The 21,152-nt window shown below is 48.3% G+C and overlaps 2 protein-coding genes across 2 annotated transcripts in view; one reads left to right on the top strand and one right to left on the bottom strand.

Moving 5' to 3' along the window:
- The window catches only part of pi4kb (phosphatidylinositol 4-kinase, catalytic, beta), a 599,336-nt gene extending 591,218 nt beyond the window's left edge, over nucleotides 1-8,118 (bottom strand). Inside the window, exon 1 of the mRNA XM_052045826.1 lies at nucleotides 8,109-8,118. The gene's annotated coding sequence lies outside the window, so the exon portion shown is untranslated. The remainder of the gene's footprint in view (nucleotides 1-8,108) is intronic.
- The window catches only part of LOC127587479 (tuftelin-like), a 38,510-nt gene that overhangs the window by 1,082 nt on the left and 16,276 nt on the right, over nucleotides 1-21,152 (top strand). Inside the window, exons 2-8 of the mRNA XM_052045835.1 lie at nucleotides 537-692; nucleotides 6,019-6,095; nucleotides 13,201-13,272; nucleotides 14,173-14,268; nucleotides 16,277-16,375; nucleotides 17,887-17,979; nucleotides 19,703-19,771. Of these exons, the coding sequence (XP_051901795.1) occupies nucleotides 6,039-6,095; nucleotides 13,201-13,272; nucleotides 14,173-14,268; nucleotides 16,277-16,375; nucleotides 17,887-17,979; nucleotides 19,703-19,771 (486 nt within the window). The 5' untranslated portion in view covers nucleotides 537-692; nucleotides 6,019-6,038. The remainder of the gene's footprint in view (nucleotides 1-536; nucleotides 693-6,018; nucleotides 6,096-13,200; nucleotides 13,273-14,172; nucleotides 14,269-16,276; nucleotides 16,376-17,886; nucleotides 17,980-19,702; nucleotides 19,772-21,152) is intronic.

Genomic DNA, 21,152 nt, shown 5'->3' on the forward strand with positions numbered 1-21,152 from the left:
CCTGAACTGTGCTGTAGGTTTTCTATTTTCTATGATCTAACCATTTGTGGGAGCTTGCTCTGCACAAAGTGGCTATTGTGTTTCTTACATTGCAACTGCGTCCACTCCCCATTAACTCAAAGTGTGACTGAAACTCATTTCTTTTTTACTTGTTCTTTTGTGGCTTGTTAGTTTAATTTAGTTCAGTGACTTCACCAAGTACAAGTCGTGGTTCAGGTGAGTTTCAGGGTTAGCCAGCGGAGGACAAGGAGGGTTGGAGAGAGATTCCAACTTTCAAACTGTCAGCCAACTTCTCTGAAGAGGGTTGGTGTGCGTGTTTTATTAGCTGGGTGTGACTCTTGGATCATACCTGCTATCATGTTTATCTCTCAATGAAACACTATTTGAAAACAACATCCTCTTTGTACCTGCCCTTTGAAAGGAAGGCCTTTCATCGTAAACCGGTTCCCTAAACACTAAAATTACTGTTGTGCTGGATTGTAATTATGTTGTAGACTCTGTTATTTTCTCATTTTTTGTTTTCTCCCCTTATACAGATCTCAGATTAGTTTATTGTCACGTACACCGGGGTGCAATGAAATTCCTTGCTCACTTGAAGCACACAGAGGAAACGGTGTACATAATAACAACTACAATAAATACAGCAACGCAAGAGCAATGGAATGGTGCAGAGTTTAATAGTGCAAACTGAGGTAATGCAAAAAGAAATACTGAAGTGACAATAACAGAGTAATTGAGGTAGTGCAATAAGAAATACTGTAGTGACAATAATGGAAGGGGTAGAATTAAAGGTTCAATGATGTATAATTTGTTTTTGTATAATTTGTTTTTCTTTTGAATGGTATGTGCCTGTGTTGCTGCTGCAAGTAAGTTTTCCATTGCACCTGTGCGCACATGTACTTGTGCATATGGCAATAAACTCGACTTGACTTGAAGTGGCAGCCCCAATGGGAACAGCAAAAGGCAACTCGGCCCCTCCAGCCTGATCTTTGACCCAGTTCTACCTAACTCCTTTACCCCAATAAACCTTTGGTTAAAAAAAACGTACCGGTCCCAAATTTAAAATTGCCAATTGTCCCTGAATCAAGGAAGATGGAAGCATTTCCAGGCCATCCTGAGATCCTGCCTTTGTCGTTCAGATCCTGCCCCTTTGGAATCCAGGCTCCCCAACAAGCAGAAACACCTTTATTCCATCAACCCAATCTGTTGTGGAAAACTCCCATCATATTACCTTTCCCACCTTCTGAACTCCAGGGAATAGTTTTATGTAGAATCTCCCTTTGTAATTTAATCCTTAATCTCATTAATCTGACAAATTTCTATTCTCCCTCCAAGATCAATCTGTCCTCTTCAAAGTACTCCGTTTGGTCTAACCAGAGCTTTGTCTCATTGGAACACTCCCTTTCTAGCTCAAGTCCTCTGGATGTGAAGGCTAGCAACTCCATGGTCTTTTGGTTATACATAGAAAGTACAGCACAAGAAGAGGCCCTGCAGCCCACAATGTTGTGCCAAACTAATTAAACTAGTAATTAATCTCATCCCTTCTGCCCACACAATGTCCATATCCCTCCATTCTTTGCACATTCATGTGCCAATCTAAGAGCCTCTTAAATGCCTCTGTCATATTTGCCTCCACTAACGCCCCTGGCAATGCATTTCAGGCACCCACTACTCCCTGTATATAAAAAAACTTGCCCTGCACACCTTTGAATTTTACCCCTCTCACTTTAAGTGTATGCCTTTGAGTATTAGACATTTCAACCCTAGGAAAAAGATACCGGCTGTATCTATGCCTCTCATAATCTTATAAATTTCTGTCAGGTCTCCCCTCAGCCTCCGCTGCTCCAGAGAAAACAACCCAAGTTTGTCCAACCTCTCCTTGTAGCACATGACGTCTAATCCAGGCAGCACCCTGGTGAACCTCTTCTGCACCCTCTCCAGAGCCTCCACATCCTTCTTATAATGTGGCGACCAGAATTGAATGCAATTAACTTGCACTCTACATGCCTGTTGTATACAGACTCCCAAAGTGATATGGATCTCCAATGCTTTGATCTTCTCACTGTTTAGAAAGTGCTGTGTTTAAAAGAAAACACTAGTAGTACTCAACAGGTCACAGAATATAAGAGCTGGGACATAACATTACAGCTTTGTTAAACATTGCTGAGGCCACAGCTGGAGTTCTGGTCGCCACACTATAGGAAGGATGTGACTGCGCTGGAGCGAGTGCAGAGGAGATTCACCAGGATGTTGCCTGGATTGGAACATTATAGATATAAGGAGAGACTGGATAGACTGGGTTTGTTTCCTCTGGAGCAGAGGAAGCTGAAGGATGACCTCCTAGAAGAATGTAAAATTATGAGAGAGATAGATAAGGTAGATTGTAAAAATCTTTTTCCTGTGTTGGGGCTGTCAAAGACAAGAGGGCATAGGTTTAAGGTGAGAGGGGAAAGGGACCCGAGGGGCCACCTTTCACACAGAGGGTGGTGGGTGAATGAAGTGGTAGAGGGGGATGTGATTACAATGTTTAAAAAGATACTTAGACTAGTATGTGGATAGGAAAGGTTTAGAGGGCTATGGGATAAATGCAGGCAAATGGGGCTAGCTCAGGTAGACAACTTGGTCGGCATGGACGAGTTGGGCTGAAGATCCTGTTTCTGTGCTGTATAACTCTATGACTATTTCACAGTTTAACTGAAGATAAGAATCCTTTGTAGTTCCAACAGTGGTGAAAAAGCAATGGAATCCTGACTAATAGCCCCACAAACATGATTAAGAAAATGATTTGTGTACTTATTGGATGTCTATGCTAAGAAAGGATTGGAAATGAGTTTCTAATCATGCAGTGTATTTCTGAATGAAAACCAGTACCTTATCACACTTCAGTGTGAGCTGTTTGACTGGTGTTTTGTTCTTGATTAGCTCAGGAAGGCACCTTGGTCAGCATGGATTAGTTGGGCCGAAGGGCCTGTTTCTGCGCCATATGACTCTTAAGAAGCTGATCAGGTGAGATTGGCAGCAATGGGAGAACTGATGAAGATTCTCCTGAGGATTTTGGTGTGCGATGGAGGTTTCTGGGCTCGAATGAAGGTTCTGGGGTGGGCGGGAAGACGATCGGAGAGGATCAGTCACAGCAGTCCGCGGGTGCCCCCTCTCTGAGGAAGTGAGAGCAGCCGGCAGTTGAGGGCGGAGTGTTATGGGAGGGAAGAGGCAATGGGCTAACAGGGAAGGAGGTGTGTGAAGGGGGAGGGACAAAGGGAATGGGGAGACTGAGAGTGGCTGTCGGGAAAAGGGTCAGAGATAGGGAAACTGAAGGAAGGGATCAGGGGAAGCTAATTTTCATGGCATTTATACCCTATTCCTATGACAATAACTTGAAGTCGGATAATGAGGAAAAGTGTTTGTGCAAGATCGTGTGTGTGAGGGGATGGTCAGAGTACAACAGTGTGCACTTGGGAGCGTGTGTGTGTATGCCATGTCTACAACAGAGCCTGGTCTCCATTTGTCTTGGATGTCCTCGCCAAAGGACAAAGACGTCTCTCTGTCAAACCTGTGTGAGGTAGCTATCCCACGTTAAGTCACAGACAGGCAGCCTCCGCTCCTCGAATGGAAGCAAGTCATCCTCGATCCCGAGGCACTGCCTGAGAAGAAGGCGGTTCGCCAATAATGTTCACGACACAAATCTGCTGCCCCCTTTGGTTTCTCCTACCTGTGACTTCAGCAGATGAATAGATTATGGTTCCGCAGTGCTCATGATCACATGCTGTGGGAGATGTGTCTGTGATTTTTTGCACACAGCAAGACCTCACAAACAGCAATCTGTTTTAAGAAATGTGTTTTGCTGCTTTAAGTATTGGCTCCAGGACCTTCAGGAGAGCTACTCTTTTATTCGCAAGCTGAGCCAGCATTTGATTGCCCATCCCTAGTTGCCCTTGAGGAGGTGTTGAGCTGCCTTCTTGAACCACTGCAGTTCTTGAGGTTGTTGGTGTTATGGAGGGAGTTCCAGGATTTTGACCCAGCGACAGTGAAGGAACGGCAATATATTTCTGAGTCGGGATGGTGTGTGGCTTGAAGAACAACTTCCAGGTTGGTGGTGTTCCCCGTACTTCTGCTGCCCTTTTCCTTCTAGCTGGTAGATGTGGTGGGTTTGGAAAGTGCTAAGGAGTCTTGGTGCAGTGTAGCCTGTAGATGGTACAAAGTGCAGCTACTGTGCGTTGGTGATGGAGTGAGTGAATGGTTGTGGATCAGCAGTGCAGCACTCCCTCAGTAGCTGTCGGCCTAGGTTTTTGCATGCAGTTGGCTGGCTGGGTGGTATTCCAGCCCACAACCTTCTGACTCGAGGTGGGAGAGGAAGCTCCTCCCTCATTCCAGACCCACGAAAATCTGGTTGACCTCTGAGGAAAACCCCGATAGGTCATTTTCATGGTAAGTGGGTGGATGTTAAGTGCTAGATCCTGAATTATCAACAGCATGATTCCACTAATGGCATTCGGTATTTTGATTGGGGTGTGTTTTTACAGTTTGTAGTTGATTGGGCCATCCCAGACCATGTTACAAAGAACATAGAACAGTACAGCGCAATACAGGCCCTTCGGCCCACAACATTGTGCTGACCCTTAAACCTCGCCTAAGACTATCTAAACCTTCCTCCCACATATCGCTCTATTTTAAATTCCTCCATATGCTTATCTAGCAATCTCTTGAATTTGACCAATGTACCTGCCTCCACCACCGCCTCAGGCAGCGCATTCCGTGTCCCAACCACTCTCTGGGTAAAAAAACCTTCCTCTGATATCTCCCTTATGGCACAGAAGGAGGCCAATTTACAGCAGTTTACCAACCTACATGGCACACTGGGGGAAATCCATGTGGTCACAGGGAGAACTTGCAAGCCACACAGAGACACACACACACACACACACACACACACACACACACAATGCTGGAGGTTGGGATCGAACCCAGGAATCTGACGCTGTGAGGCAGCAGCTGCTACTCTGAGCCACTGTTCCACCACTTAGCTTTGCGCCATCATGGGTGCTTCTGCAGTGGTACAGTTGGCACTTTTGCCTCTGAGGAACTAGATACAAAACTGCTGAACCTCAGATGAGGTATGGAAATAAAAATCAAAAATCTGCAGGTGCTGAACATCTGGAACATAAACAAATATGGGACTGATCAGCTCTGCCCTTCCTCATCCTAATTTTGTTTTGTTTACTGTCTCACTGGACATGTACTTCATTTGGAATGCCAACACTTTTGTCTCTCCCTATCTGCTCTTTGGGCAGGCACAGTAGTGTAGCGGTTAGCGTAACACTATTACAGCGCCAGCGACCCGGGTTCAATTCTGGCCACTGTCTGTAAGGAGTTTGTACGTTCTCCCCGTGACTGCGTGGGTTTCCTCCCACATTCCAAAGGCATACGGGTTAGGAAGTTGTGGGCGTGCTATGTTGGCGCCGGAAGCGTGGCGACACTTGCGGGCTGCCCCCCAGAACACACTACACAAAAGATACATTTCACTGTGATAAAACAAAGATACATTGTGTTTCAATGTACATGTGACTAATAATCCATCTTATCTTTGGACTGTGGAGGCCCCACATACGCTGCTCGACCTGCTGAGTGTTCCCAGCAATTTTTTGTTTCACGTAGGACAGGCCAGGTAAGGGCGGGGAGTCTACAGAATTTATGTGGGAGTTAGGTACAATCGACACCCTGAAACATGCCTTGAAGAACCACTGCACCTCCCTGGTTGCCGTCTACATTGACACTGCGTTGAACAGAATGTTTCCGTCACCCACAGGTGTGAATGGAATGTTGCGCGGCTTCTGATTGGCTGGGCAACCGGCAACGGGGAAGCTGCGCGGCCTGTGATTGGCCCGCCCGTGTATCTATCAATGTATCTTCTTGTCGCTTGCTCCTTGTTCACCGAGCGCGGAGTTACTGTGTACAACTCGCTTCTGCTTTCTCTCCTGGGAACTTCTTTTCCCCCCTCCCTGACTTTCTCGTCTTCTACAGACTTCTAAAACTTCTCCACGATGAGCGGATCCAGGGTTTTGTCCATCGCTGACATCCAGACAGAGCACGAAAGGATTGTGAGTTTGGGGATTGGGGGACGGGGCAGGAGGGAAAGGGGAACAGTTTTGGAAAAGGGTTCTGACGAAAGGTCACCGACCTGGATCTTTAATCGTGTTTCCATTATCGCGGTAACTCCGCTTCCAAAGTATTCAGTCTGATCTGAGTACTTCCAGTATTTTCCGTCTATAAATCTATAAAGAGTTGGAGATTGCGAGACTTTCGTCATCAGAATCTTGGGATTAGTGCAATATATTAGTTGGAGCAATGTTACTTTGGACTCGTGTGTGTATATGTACTTCAATAATAATTTCTTTAAAATACAAGGTCAAGATATTGGGAATATTAGGTTATGGCTGAAAATATTCAAACAGGGGCGTTTTTCTTCACTACTCAGGTACCCGTTTCAGGGCCAAATTCTTCTTAAGTGTGTGTTCCCATCCCTTTGTCTGTTGACAAAGGGTGTGGATGTGCGTGTGTGTGTGTGTGAGAGAGAGAGAGACTAAATTTAATTTAAAATGCCCCCCTGACTGCAGTTTTGTGTTTGAACGGTCGTCTTGTAGTTTCTTGGTTGAAGTTGGAGGCCATTCCGCCCGTTGGGTCCATGCTAACTCCCAGAAGAGCAAACTCATCAACGCCATTCCCCCACTCCTTACTTGCCTTGTGGCTTTGCAACATACAGGCAATTACCTATACAGGGGTAATTTACAGCAGCCAATTAACCTACCAGCACGTCACAGGCAGGGTCTCCGGTGCTGTGAGGCAGCGGCTCTACCCGCTGCGCCATTTCCTGCAGTTCCCTTGAGTAAAACGAGTTGGGATCTGGTCCTGAAACAGAGCAAGATTCCAGGAAAGGCTGGCAGTTTTCCAGTGATCAAAGGAGCATTCATGGAACCAGGTTGTCCAGACACTTACCTCATTCTGGTTTGTGGGAGCTTGCTGTGGGCGGATTGGCCGTGATTTTTTTTTCTTGCATTGCAATGGTACTTCGATTGGCTGTAAATCATTTTGGACACATCGGGATTGCGATATCCCTCTCCCCCCTGTATTTGGATTCATTCCTTTAACACACCCAGTTCTTACACCATAGAGTGATATATAAAACTCCATTAATCCGGCACACCTCGACTGGAGCAAATTTTCCAGACTACTGGAAGTTACTACTGTTAATATCCCCACAAATTTAATTCACTTTTTTAAAATAGATTTTGCACTATTGTAATGCATTTTACAGTGAGCACAGTGAATTTAAAGGGACTATGGAAAATGTCACCTGGTGAGCCAGATGCTGAACTGTAATTAGAAAAAAAATAAAAATCAGTATTTCTAAATAGTCAGGCAGCAGATTATTGGAGCTTTGCCTTGGTACAGGAATTCAGGGATCTGGGGATAGTGCAGGAAGAGGTCAGCTACAATAATGATGGATGACAGACCACCTTGAAAAGGACAAATGGCTGCTGGTTCCTAATGTGACACCACCTTTGTTTAAAAATAGTGAAGTTTTTGTTGCATTTGTACAGGGTGTTGGTGACGCCGCACCTGGAGTACAGAGTCAGATTTATTATCACTGACTTGTATGACATGAAATTTGTTGTTTTGCGGCAGCGGTACAGTGCAATTGGTTCATTAACGCGTACTTGTGTATATATATTTTTGATAGTTTGAGATGGTTGAGTACAAGTATGCTGACTATCAGATAGCAAATCAGCAGATAACGAGGACAACAGACTGTGAGTTATAGAGTTATAGAGCCCAACTCATCTGTGCCGACCTTTTATTGAGGGCCATTTTGCTCTTCCAACCATTCCTGCTGTCCTGATTGGTGGGAGAGATCGAGGAAGAATGTGGACCTTGAGGCACATGATCAGCTGTGGTCTGATAGGAGCAGCTCAAGGGGCTGAATGGCCTTTACTTGCTGCTGTCGGTTGCATTTACCTTGTGCCTTCAGTTCTCCTTTGATGTGACTTGTGTTCCTTGGGAGGCGTTGAGGATGTCACTGTTGCAGGGAATGCAGTGGCCAACTTCTGCACAGCAGGATCCCGCAAACGTTAGCCAGATCTTCTTTCTGGTATTGACTGAATAGATAATGCCTCATATGCTTCCAATAGTAGCCATGGCATCTCAGTTCAGCCTCTCACCTGTTCTGCTCTTGTCACTGGAAATCAAAGCTTGCAGGTGCCAGAAATCTGAAATAAAAACAAAAAATGCTGGAAACGCTCGGCAGGTCAGGCAGCACCTGTGGAGAGAGAAACGGATGATGTTTCAGGTCCAGGAAGAGAACTGGGGGAGGGAGAGAGAGAATAAGGCAGTATTAGGGTGGCAGATAAGGTATGGGAGGAATGGTAGGACAAAGATGATACCTCTGATAGGGTGAGACCAGATGGATTAAGTTACAAGCACGTAATGTTTCTACGTCTGTGTCGTCATCAACTCATCTGGTCTCGCCCTTCCAGAGATGTTCCCTTTGTTCCACCTGTCCCACTTCCCCACACCTTCCCTCACCTTCTCTGGTACCCGCTTTCCCAGCTCTGACGAAGAGTCCCAGACTTGAAACGTTCGCTGTGTCTCCCTCCACAGATCCTGCTTGGCCTGCCGTGTGTTCCCAGCACATTCCGCTCTTGTCACTGAGGGAATCTGAGCACAGCAGGCTCCCACTAACTTAATGTGACTCGCAGAGAGGCAAACTGGGACCAGCGATAAACTGGCCAGTGTCTGATGGTGAAGTGATGAGGTTGTCGACAGACTTATCAACTGTACTTGTGCAGTTGGAGTTTGTCCCACCCTCCAGGTTTGGGTCTGGAGAGAGTCGAAGTTTCATCCGTAAACCCTGAGTCCAGTTACTGCACCATCCCCCAGTCTCACAGTGTGTTATCTCTCACGGTGTGCTTCCAGCAGACGATCTTGGGAGAATTCCTCACTCGCCAGGAATGTGCTGCTTCGACCTGCCGGGTTCCATGGCAACGGGGTTGAAAGGGCACTGGAGTTTCGCTCTGGTTTTACCACCCCCTCAACATCATCTCCATGGAGGAGAGGCCGGGATCTGCTCAACACCTTGTCCAACTCTGCAGCACAGTTGCTACTGACCCAGTTTTTTTCTGTCTCTCATTAACTCCTCTCTGCCTCCGTGTGTGTGTCCTGTCCCTCTTCCCCCAACCCCCCACCATCCCCCTCTCTCTCCCCCCCCCCCCCACCTGCCCCTTCCTCTCCTCCCTTCATCTGGCCCTCTCCCCCTTCATCTCAAGGAGAAACAGAAAACTGACTGGAACCAGAAAGGAAGAATATCTGTCCTTTGCTCAGGGTTCCTGTTAATGTTCATTGGAATTTGTGATCCTTCCAGAGAACTTCACCCAAACACACAAACGCAGGGTGGCACAGTTTCACAGCTGCTGCCTCACGGGTTTGATACTGACCTCTGGTGCTGTCCATGTGGATTTTGCACATTGGGATAGAATCATAAGACATAGGAGCAGAATTAGGCCATTCGGCCCTTCGAGTCTGCTCTGCCATTCGATCATGGCTGATTTATCTTTCCCTCTCAACCCCATTCTCCTGCCTTCTCCCCGTAACCTTTGACTCCCTCACTAATCAAGAACCTATCAATCTCTGTTTTAAATATACCCAATGACTTGGCTCCACAGCCGTCTGTGGCAATGAATTCCACAGATTCACCACACTCTGGCTAAAGAAATTCCTCCTCATCTCAGTACTAGAGGGACATCCCTTTATTCTGGGACTGTGCCCTCTGGTCCTAGACTCTCCTACTGATGGAAACATCTTCTCCATGTCCACTCTATCCAGGCCTTTCAATATTTGGTAGGTGTCAATGAGATCCCCACTCATGCTTCTAAACTCCAGCGAGTACAGGTCCAGAGCCATCAAATGGTCCTTATACATTAACCCTTTCATTCCAGAGATCATTCTTGTGAACCTCCTCTGGATCCTCTCCAATGCCAGCACATCCTTCCTTAGATATGGGGCCCAAAACTGCCCACAATTCTCCAAATGTGGTCTGACCAATGCCTCATAAAGCCTCAGCAGTACATCCTTGCTTTTATGTTCTAGTCCTCTTGAAATGAATGCTAAGTTTGCATTTGCCTTCCTTACTACCAACTCAACCTGCAAGTTAACCTTTAGGAAATCCTACACTAGGATTCCCAAGTTCCTTTGCACTGATTTCTGAATTCACTCCCCATTTAGAAAATAGTCTACGCCTTTATTCCTTCTACCAAAGTGCATGACCAAACACTTCCCTACACTGTATTCCATCTGCCACTTCTTTGCCCATTCTCCCAACCTGTCCAAGTCCTTCTGCAGACTCCCTGCTTCCTCAACACTACCTGCCCCTCCACCCATCTTTGTATCATCTGCAAACTTGGCCACAAAGCCATTAATTCCATCATCCAGATCATTAACATATAACGAGAAAAGTAGCAGACCCAACACCGACCTGAGAAACACCAAATCATCGGCAGCCAACCAGAAAAGGCCCCCTTTATTTCCACTCTTTGCCTTCTGCCAGTCAGCCAATCTTCTATCCATGCTAGTACCTTTCCTGTAATACCACGGGCTCCTATCTTGTTTAGCAGCCTCGTGTGCAGCACCTTGTCAAAGGCCTTCTGAAAATCCAAGTAAACAACATCCACTGACTCTCCATTGTCTACCCTGCCTGTTACTTCCTCAAAGAATTCCAACAGATTTGTCAGGCAAGATCTCCCCTGAGTGAGATCCTGAAAGAGAATCTGAGGGAAATTGATATGATAATTTAAAACAAAATGGGATTAGATGGCATAAATGGGTTCTTGATAGTTGACACAGACGGGGTGTTTGAGGCTCTGTGAAAGGGCAGACGGACTGTATTTAATGTCAGCAATTCCAACACTGCACTGTGTAGGATTTTGTGCTTAAATCCTTAGGGAGGGACATTAACCTACAAAAATCCCTGGGGACTACCTGAAAGATCTTCTTGGGCCAAGGTGTAGCCTTGGAACTTGGCATGTCCCCGTTGACCCTCACCAATTTTTATCAATGCGCCATAGAAAGCACCAGCTTGGTGTTCCGCCGGCTGCTTTACCGAGGCAGCAAGATAGACATGGAGTCCATGGAGGGGAGGGACACAACTGCCCGAGACCAGAAGAAACCACAGAGAGTTGTGGGCACAGCTCAGCACATCACGGAAACCAGCCTCCCCTCCACTTCTACACCTCACTGCCTCGGGAAAGCAGCCAACATAACCAAAGACCCCATCCACCCCAGACATTCTCTCTTCTCCCCCCTCCCATTGGGCAGAAGATACAAAAACCTGAAAGCACGTACCACCGGGCTCAAGGACAGCTTCTATCCTGCTGTTATAAGACTGTTGAACGGTCCCCTAGTATGATAAGATGGACTCCTGACCTCTCAATCTACCTTGTCGTGGCCCTTGCACCTTATTGTCTGCCTGCACTGCACTTTCTCTGTAACTGTAACACTTTATTCTGTCACTGCTTTCGCCTTGTACTACCTTGATGTACTGATGTGATGAAATGATGTGTGGACGACATGCAAAACACAGTTTTTCACTGTACCTCGGTACGTGTGACAATAATAAACCAATTTACCAACATCGACAGAGCAGTTTTGCCTGGGTGCTTTCTCCTGTTGCTGTTTGTGGGATCTTACTGTGTGCAGATTGACACTGCGTTTCCTGCATTATGAGAGTCGCTGCCACCTTGCGTGCTGCCCACCCACCAGTCCCGTCTGCGGTTCCCACCTCAACCTCTGCAACCGCAGAACTGGAGGGGAACGAGTTGCCCTCGGTCCTGAGGGGCTGCCTCGCAACACTTCCCAAGGAAGTGGCCCATGAAATCCAGAGCATGTGAAATGTGTGTTAGAGAGGCACAGCGCGGAAGCAGGCCCTTCGGCCCTTCGAGTCTGTGTTGACTGTCAACCTTTTGCACTGATCCCGTTTAATTCTCGCCGTGAACCGTACTGTCAGAGTAGGTTCGACTGCCAGAAAGGGATTTGATTTTAACCCTTCACAGATTCTGCTTAAACCGCAGGGACAATGATGAAAACGTTGTAAATATAGTGCAAGCTCCAGGCACACACACACAGCAGTGGAGGTCGGAATGCAAAAGATCTTAAATTCTGGAACACCGGGGCATTACAGTGGCGCAGTGGGTAGAGCCGCTGTCTCACAGCGCCAGAGACCCGGGTTCGATCCCGACCTCCGGCATTGTGTGTGTGAAGTTTGCACATTCTCCCTGTGACCGCGTGGCTCTCCCCCACGTGCTCCGGTTTCCTCCCACATCCCAGTGACGTGCGGGGTCAGTTGGTTAATTGGCCGTTGTAAATCTCTCCCACCCCAGTGCGTGAGTGAGGGGTGGAATCTGGAGGGGGGGGGGGCTGCAGTTGGTAGCAATGTGGGGAGAACAAAATGGGATTGGTGTAGATGGGTGGTTGACGGTTAGCACAGACTCGGTGGGCTGAAGGGTCTGTCTCTGTATGATTCTATGACTCCTTCCCTCCCTCCCCAAAATCGCCGTGGGAGCACCTTTACCACACGGACCCGGAGAGATTCAAGAAGGGCTGAGGGGTGATCTGTTGGAGGTGTATAAAACTGTGAGGGGCATAGATAGGGTGGACAAGCAATATCTTTTTCCCATTATTGAGCGACCCAATACCAGAGGGCATGCATTTAAGGTGAGAGGGGGTAGGTTCAGAACAGATGTGAGGGGTGAGAGAGTGGTGGATGCCTGGAATGTGTTGCCTGATAGGGTGTTAGAGGCAAACTCATTGGGGGCTTTCAAGAAGGGCTTGGATGAGGGATACGGGCATTCTGTAGGCAGGATGGAATAGCTACGTTGGCACAACATTGTGGGCCAAAGGGCCTGTTCTGTGCTGTACTGTTCTAAGGTGGTCTCCTCCACCTTCTCGAGGGCAATAAATGTTGGACAATCAGATGCCACAAACAAAGGCGGAGGCGGTCTTGATGTGTCCAGGTGGGAGATGGAGGAGCCATCATGAGCTAGTACCAATCAGTTGGGCTGAATGGCTTCTGTCCACGCTGTGTGCTCTGGCCTCTGCCCACCATAGATTCTGATGTGGTGTGGAGGGGAAGGGTTCTAACGACGTGTTTCTTTGTAGGATGTCCCCAGGTTGAGACTGACCCTGCAGCGTGAAGTGGACCCAGCATGGAAGGACCAAGCAAAATCCAAGGTGAGCAGTTCTTCTCTAACCTTTTCGGTTCCCTGTCCTGGTCTGCGGCTGGGGAGTAGATCCAGGGTGGGGAGGGGGCTCGGGTCAAGTGGTGGACCATCCCAGCGACTTATCCCACTGTGGATATCCTCCCCTGGTGAATGGCTGTACAAGGGCAGGGAGCTCCCTGTTTATCTGGTACCAGTGCCAGTTATTCTGTGGTGTCTGACAACAGTTAGTGACAATGAGTCTGTGCACCAACCATTGCCAGTGGGGTCTGGTGCAGGGTAATAACACTGAGACTGTCCACTGCCTGTTGCACATTGGCATTGCCTTAGGGCTCCAGAGACCCAGGTTTGATCCTGACCTTTGGCGCTCTGTGTGGAGTGTGGAATGTGGAGTTTGCACGTTCTCCCTGTGACTGCGTGGGTTTCCTCTGGGTGCTCCAGTTCCCTCCCACATCCCAACGACGTGCGGGGTCGGTGGGTTAATCGGCCGCTGTAAATCGCTCCCCTGGTGTATGGGTGAGAGGTAGAATCTGGTGTGGAGGAGATGGGGATGTGGGGGAATGGGACTGATGGGGTGCGCAGAGAGCTAGCATAGACCAATTGGGCTAAGTGGTCTCCTCCCATGCCACAAGAGAATATGAATGCAAGGAGGTCCAGGGTTAATTCATGAGGAGCGCTCCTTTGGTCTCTGGAGGTCTTTATAAGATACCCTGAGCGTGTGGGTGAGGGGTAATTGATATGAATGTGGGATTAATGTAACTGGGTGGTTGATTCATGGTTTGGACTGAATGACCTTTCTCCGTGCTCTATCACGCTGGGACTCCGCGAAGGGGGCAGTCGTTCTCCGTTGGAGCTCTACTAGTTTCGAGCTCTAACCTGGTTACTTTAAGTCTTGCACCTTTACTACTTCCAGCCTGTGGGAAGAGTTTACGCCGTCATCTCATCCCGGAGCAGCGGAGATGAGCCGTGGGATTGTGCACAGGATCGGCCTGCCAACGAAACCACCAAGGTACGTGCGACCTCTGTGCCTCTCTCCCCTTTTTTTCAAGACCGCTCGTTAAACCTTCCCTCTCCGAGCTTTGGGTCCCCTATCCCAACGTTCCCCGGTGGGGCTTGGGTCAGATTTGGTGCGGTAAACCCCTGTGTAAATGGGACATGTCGGGAGCATCATCAATCATCTTTCCCTTTTATCCTCAATACCACCCCAAACACTAAAGGTTTGATCATCAGAGTTGGACTCCTCCTGATCTTGCGCCAATATTTCATAGAACATAGAACAGTACAGCACAATACAGGCCCTTTGGCCCACAATGTTGTGCTGACCTTTAAACCTTACCTAAGACTATCTAACCCCTTCCTCCCACATATCCCTCTATTTTAAATTCCTCCATATGCTTATCTAGCAATCTCTTGAATTTGACCAATGTACCTGCCTCCACCACCGTCCCAGGCAGTGCATTCCATGCCCCAACCACTCTCTGGGTAAAAAATCTTCCTCTGATATCTCCCTTGAATTTCCCACCCATTACTTTAAAGCCATGCCCTCTTATATTGAGCATTGGTGCCCTAGGAAAGAGGCGCTGGCTGCTCACTCCATCTATTCCTCTCAATATTTTGTATACCTCTGTAAACCTTTGGGAAGGTTGCCACCATCCTGACCCTATTTGTGTCTTGCCCTTCCCTTTTGAGCTCCCTCTGATTTCTTTGCCACCCCTCCAAGCCCTGACTGGTTGACCTCCCTTCGCTTAAGACTGAAAGGGCCATTACGTTGGTTTAGAACATTGAACAGTACAGCACAGGAACAGGACCTTCGGCCCACCATGTCTGTGCCGATCATGATGCCAAATTAAACTTCAATCCCTTCTGTCTGCACGTGATCCATATCTCTCCATTACTTGCATATTCACCTGCCTATCTAAAAGCCTCTTAAATGCCTCTATTGTGTCTGCTTCCACCCCCACCCCTGGCAATGCGTTCCAAACACCCACTGCTGTGTGTTTAAAAAAAACAAACAATACAACTTTCCGCCCTCTCACCTTAAAGCTATCACAAGAATGCAAGACACGAGCAGAAGTCGGCCATTCGGCCCATCGAGTCTGGTCCGCTATCTCACCATGAGCTAAACTATTCTCCCATCCAGCCCCAATTTCTGGCCTTTTCCCCGTATCCCTTGGTACCCTGACTAATTAGATACCTATGAATCAATCTCCTTAAACACCCCCAATGATCGGGCCTCCACTGCTGTACGTGGCAACGAATTCCATAAGTCCACGACCCTCTGGCTAAAGAAATTTCTTCTCATTTCTGTTCTAAATGGGTACCCTCTAATTCTAAGACTGTGCCCTCTAGTCCTGGACTCGCCCACCAAGGGAAACAACTTGGCCACATCTACTCTGTGCAGTCCTTTCAACATTCAAAATGTTTCTATGAGGTCCCCTTTCATTCTTCTGTACTCCAATGAGTACATTCCAAGAGCCGACAGTCGCTCATCGTATGTAAGCCCTTTCATTCCTCTGGTATTCGACAGTTCTACCCTGTGAAAAAGACTCCAACTGTTCACTCTATCTATGCCTCTCAAAATTTTATAAGCTTCTATCAGGTCTCCCCGCAGTCTCCGATGCTCCAGAGAAAAGGGTTTCTCTCCCTCCCCTCGCACTTACCCCCGTTTACTCGAAGACACGAGGTAGCAGAGTCTCCTCAGATGGCCCTTGGCCCAGGACAGAGTCATCCAGTGTATCAGGTACAAGTTAGGTGGCCCTGTGGCATAATTGTGCCTGAGATGCTGGTGGGCAGTCCCACAGCCCTGGTATGGAGTGAAACCTGTGCTTTCTGGCGTGCCCCTGCCCTGACCCCCACTGGCTGGCACAGCGGTTGAGTGGGAGGTGTAGGGTCACGTGTGACCTCTGCCCTATTCAGTTAAGGGCACCTCTTGACCCTCAGCGATGCCTACACAGTGCCCCTGAAGGTGAAGACCTGTGGAGTCAATCAAGCACTAACAGAGCTTCTGTCCTTCCCAGGCACGCTTATTGTACGAGCCGGATGTCAAAGGCATGGCCCTCGACACCCAGGAGAACCCCCTTGGGCAGCTCCGGATGGAACTGGCACATTTTAAGGAGGTTTGTTGGCTTGACGCTCTGACAGGCAGATGGAGAGGGTGAGAGAGAGAGAGCTAGCAGAACACACACGCAGGGAACTCGAGCCGCTTCAACTTCACTCTGCGCCGATCGACTTGGGCTGCTGCTAGACCTGCAGTTCGGGGACAGGACTAATCTGGGGACACTGGAGAACATGTACCCATCCAGCCCTGCGAGTGTTTGACAGGACAGTGTAACAAGGAGGTTTGAGGAGCGTAGTGTGTTTGATGTGCACTTTAGCAAGGCTTTTGACAAGATCTCGTGTGGCAGGCTGGTCAGAGATGTAAAAACCCATTGGATCCAAGGGAGAAACAGAATCAGGTTTATTATCGCTGACTTGTATGACATGAAATTTGTCGTTTTGCAGCAAAGACATCGAAATTATTAGACATTACAAAACAAACAAAGTGCAAAACAAAAGGAATAATGAGGTAGTGTTCATGGGAGAGTGGTAGGCTGGATCCAAAACTGGCCCAGTAACTGTAGCAAAGGGTAGTGGTGCCTTCTGCAACAGGAGAGGTGTTACTACATCAGTGTGGAGAAGACACAAACGCCGGCCAGTGTGGTCGCCAGTTTTGGACAGAGGGAAGGTTTAGTCAGTTGGTCAGAGAAGTGTTTAATCCAGAGGTGGGCGAGGTGATGTGTTTGCAGAGCTGGATTGCACAGGAAGTGCAGGATGTTGGTGAGGTGTGCAGGGGTGGGAGAAATGTCCACAGAATCTTTTTCACCTGGCACAGGTGTAGTGGGACAATGACCACCCTCTTTGTCACAGTGTTAAGGGAGCTCCACTCTGTGTCTGATCCCGGGAGTGTGTGATGGGACGGTGCGGAGGGAGCTCCACTCTGTGTCTGATCCCGGGAGTGTGTGATGGGACGGTGCGGAGGGAGCTCCACTCTGTGTCTGATCCCGGGAGTGTGTGATGGGACAGTGTGGAGGGAGCTTCACTCTGCGTCTGACCCCGGGAGTGTGTGATGGGACGGTGTGGAGGGAGCTTCACTCTGTGTCTGACCCCGGGAGTGTGTGATGGGACAGTGTGGAGGGAGCTTCACTCTGCGTCTGACCCCGGGAGTGTGTGATGGGACGGTGTGGAGGGAGCTTCACTCTGTGTCTGACCCCGGGAGTGTGTGATGGGATGGTGTAGAGGGAGCTTCAGTCTGCGTCTGACCCCGGGAGTGTGTGATGGGACGGTGTGGAGGGAGCTTCACCCTGTGTCTGACCTCGGGAGTGTGTGATGGGACGGTGTGGAGGGAGCTTCACCCTGTGTCTGACCCCGGGAGTGTGTGATGGGACAGTGTAGAGGGAGCTTCAGTCTATGTCTGACCCCGGGAGTGTGTGATGGGACGGTGTAGAGGGAGCTCCACTCTGTGTCTGACCCTGGGAGTGCGTGATGGGACACCCTGTGTCTAAACCATGTGAAGAGGGAGGATGTGGTGCAGCAAGATCCCATGCTCTGACATCCACCACACTGACTTTATCCCGATGGTGGTCCTTAGGTGAGACATTCAATGGAAAGGATCCGTGACCATCTCTCCATCAGGATGAATGGAGCCCGGGTCAACGCTCTGGATGATCCCATCAAGTCTGAGGTAAAAGGAAACTGATGTCTTACACCCGCGGTTACCATTGGTCTCACAGGATCATAGAGAGATCCAGCACAGAAACAGGCCCTTCGGCCCACCCAGTCTGTGACGACCATCGACACTGATCCCATTTTATTCTCCCCACATTCCCATCAACTCCCGCCCCCTCCCCCTCCCCCAGACTCTACCCCTCACCCACACACTAGTGGGGGCGATTTACAGCGGCAGATTAACCCACTGACCCTGCACATTGTTGGGATATGGGAGGGAACCAGAGCACCCAGGGGAACCCACATGGTCACAGGGAGAGCGTGCAAACTCCACACAGACAGCGCCGGAGGTTAGGTTGGTCTACCAGCTGCACCGAGGTGTTGCCTTAGGGGGAAAGGCGAGTCGGTGGAAGGAGCTCTAATGCTCCTGGTTCGACCTCGACCTCTGGTGCTGTCTGTGTAGAGTTTGCACGCAAGTTGTGTATAATTTATTGCTAATTTAACTTTATGTTAACTTGTGTTTGTCTTTGTATTGTAACATACTGCTGCAGAAAGCTAACTTTCATGGCATTTATACCCTGTGTATGTTCGCCTATGACAACATTGAACTTGGAGTCTGCCGGTTTCCTCCCACTTCCCAAAGACGTGCGGGGTCGGTGGGTTAATTAGCCGCTGTAAACCGTCCCCCCAGTGCGTGGGTGAGGGGGAGTTGATGGGAGTGCTGGGGAGAACGGAGTGGGATCAGTGTCAATGGGTACTCTGTGGTCAGCATGGAATCAAAGGGCCTGTTCCCTTACTGTAGGACCGCAACCCAACATTGGGTGAAGATGGATTTGGGCTTCTCTGTGATGCCTGCTGTGGTCAAATAGCCAGCCAGGAGTCGGGGAGATGCAAGGGAGGGAGATGGTGGGGATCACATCAGCTTCTATCCGTGACCTCTTTGAACGGAGACAAGGAGCTGGCTCTCCCCTCACTGGGGAGGCATTGGTTTTGGAGGTGGTGGGGGTGTTGGATCTGGTTATGTTTGAATCCGCAGGTTCTTTCAGGAGTCCAAGAATGAGTTGAAAACAACTTGGTGCTTCACAAAGTTTTATTGGAAAAGTTTAAAACAAAGAAACAGTCACAGAGCACACGCCACTAGCTTTACTACTAGGAGATGAGCCGAGACAAAAGGAACTAAAGATGAGCTTGGGCTGGTGTGGGGTCGGGGGGGTGGTGGGGGGGGCGGGGTGGAGGGAGAGAGCGAGAGAGAGAGGCAAGATGAGCAAGAGAGAGAGAGGCAAGAAAAGAGAGAGAAGCAAGAGAGTGATTAACAAAAAGCGACATCTTTTTTACGTGAGATCAGAGGTACTCCTTAGCTAACGATAGTCCAATCGGGAAACCTATTAGATACCTGTGGCAAAACCAACCAATGAGAAAACACGTATTCACCTGATGGACGAACCAATAAGCTAGTAAGCGGCCATTCCTTGTGCAGCCACCTGAGGTGTATTAAATACTATACATGTTTTTTAAAAAAATACTACTTAAAACAGTCGAATCCAACAGGGGTTTGTTACTGGGATCCTGTCACCTTCTCCACCCCAGCCCCTCCTGGGCATACAGGGCAGAGAGAGCCCAGGGCAACCCTACCCTTGCTTTAGAGGCAGATAAACGTGCATTGGGATCTGTTCCAGCTGGAGTTGCTTTAAGGTTCGAGTTGTTTCAACCCCTGCCTGACTATTCCTTTGGTTCATTAGGGATTTTCCAGGCCAGACCTCGAGGGAGAGCGGACTCCAGTGTGTGGACTGACAGCTGCAAGCACTCAGGTGACTTGGATCCCGCAGAGGTTGTTGGGGAACGCTTGGGTCTGTGGTAATGCAATCACTTAGAACGTAGAACACTACAGCACGGAAAGAGGCCCACAATTTCTGTGCCGAGTACGATACCAAGTTACACTAAATCTCTGCTGCCTGTACATGATCCATATCTCTCCATTCCCTGCATATTCATGTGCGTGTCTAACAGCCTTGTAAACGCCACCATCGTATCTGCTTCCACCGCTTCCCCCCGGCAGTACACCCCAGGCACCCACTGCTCTCTGTGTGGGGAAAAACCTGCTCCGCACATCTCCTTTAAACTTTCCCCCTCTCACCTTAAATGAACGTCCCCTAGCATTTGACAATTCTACCCCGGGGGGAAAACGATTCTGCCTGTCTATGCTATCTATGCCTCTCATACTCTTATAAACCTCTATCAGGTCTCCCCTCAGCCTCCGCCGCTCCAGAGAAAACAGCCCAAATTTGTCCAACCTCTCCTTGTAGCTCATACCCTCTAATCCAGGCAGCATCCTAGTGAATCTCTTCTGGACCCTCTCCAAAGCCTCCACATCCTTCCTATAACGGGGGCGACCAGAACTGCACACAATACTCCAAGTGCGGCCTGACCAATGTTTCATACAGCTGCAACGTGACTTGGATTGGTTTCATGAGTCATAGAGTTATAGAGCACGGAAATAGACCCTTTGCCCCAACTTGTCCATGCTGACCAAGGTGTCTTCCTGAGCTAGTCCCATTTTCCCGCGTTTAACCCGTATCCCTCACAACCTTTCCTATCCATGTAACCGTACTAACGTCTTTTAACTGTTTTCACTTCTTCTTGCAGCTTCTTCCATGTACCCATCACCCTGTGTGTGTGGAAAACCTGCCCCTTTAAATCTTTCCCCTCTCACCTTAAACCTATGCCCTCTAGTTTTAGACTCCCTGACCCTGGGGGGAAAGACTGTGATGGTCCACCTTATCTATGCCCCTCATGATTTTATTAAAATCACATTATTTCATACTCTGCTGGACTGAAAAAACGAACTAGTAATGAATTACGTATATTGGCTGATAAGATTAAACAAATTGATTAAAAAAAATACTCTGATGCTCCTAGTTTGGAGCTCTATAAAAAGAGAACAGAACTTCAATTACAACACAGTTTATTATTAACATCTCCAATTGAAAATCAATTACTCAAAAACCAAAAGTCAGTTTTATATACATGGTGATAAATCTGGTAAATTGTTGGCCAACCAACTGAAAGCTGTTTCAACTAAATGTCAGATTATTAAAGTTTGTAAACGAGATGGTAATTACACGGTAGAACATGATCAAATTAACAAATCTTTTCAAGAATTTTATACTACTTTATATCAATCAGAATCTC

This window comes from Pristis pectinata, chromosome 40 (assembly GCF_009764475.1).
Source record: "Pristis pectinata isolate sPriPec2 chromosome 40, sPriPec2.1.pri, whole genome shotgun sequence".
NCBI lineage: Eukaryota > Metazoa > Chordata > Chondrichthyes > Rhinopristiformes > Pristidae > Pristis > Pristis pectinata.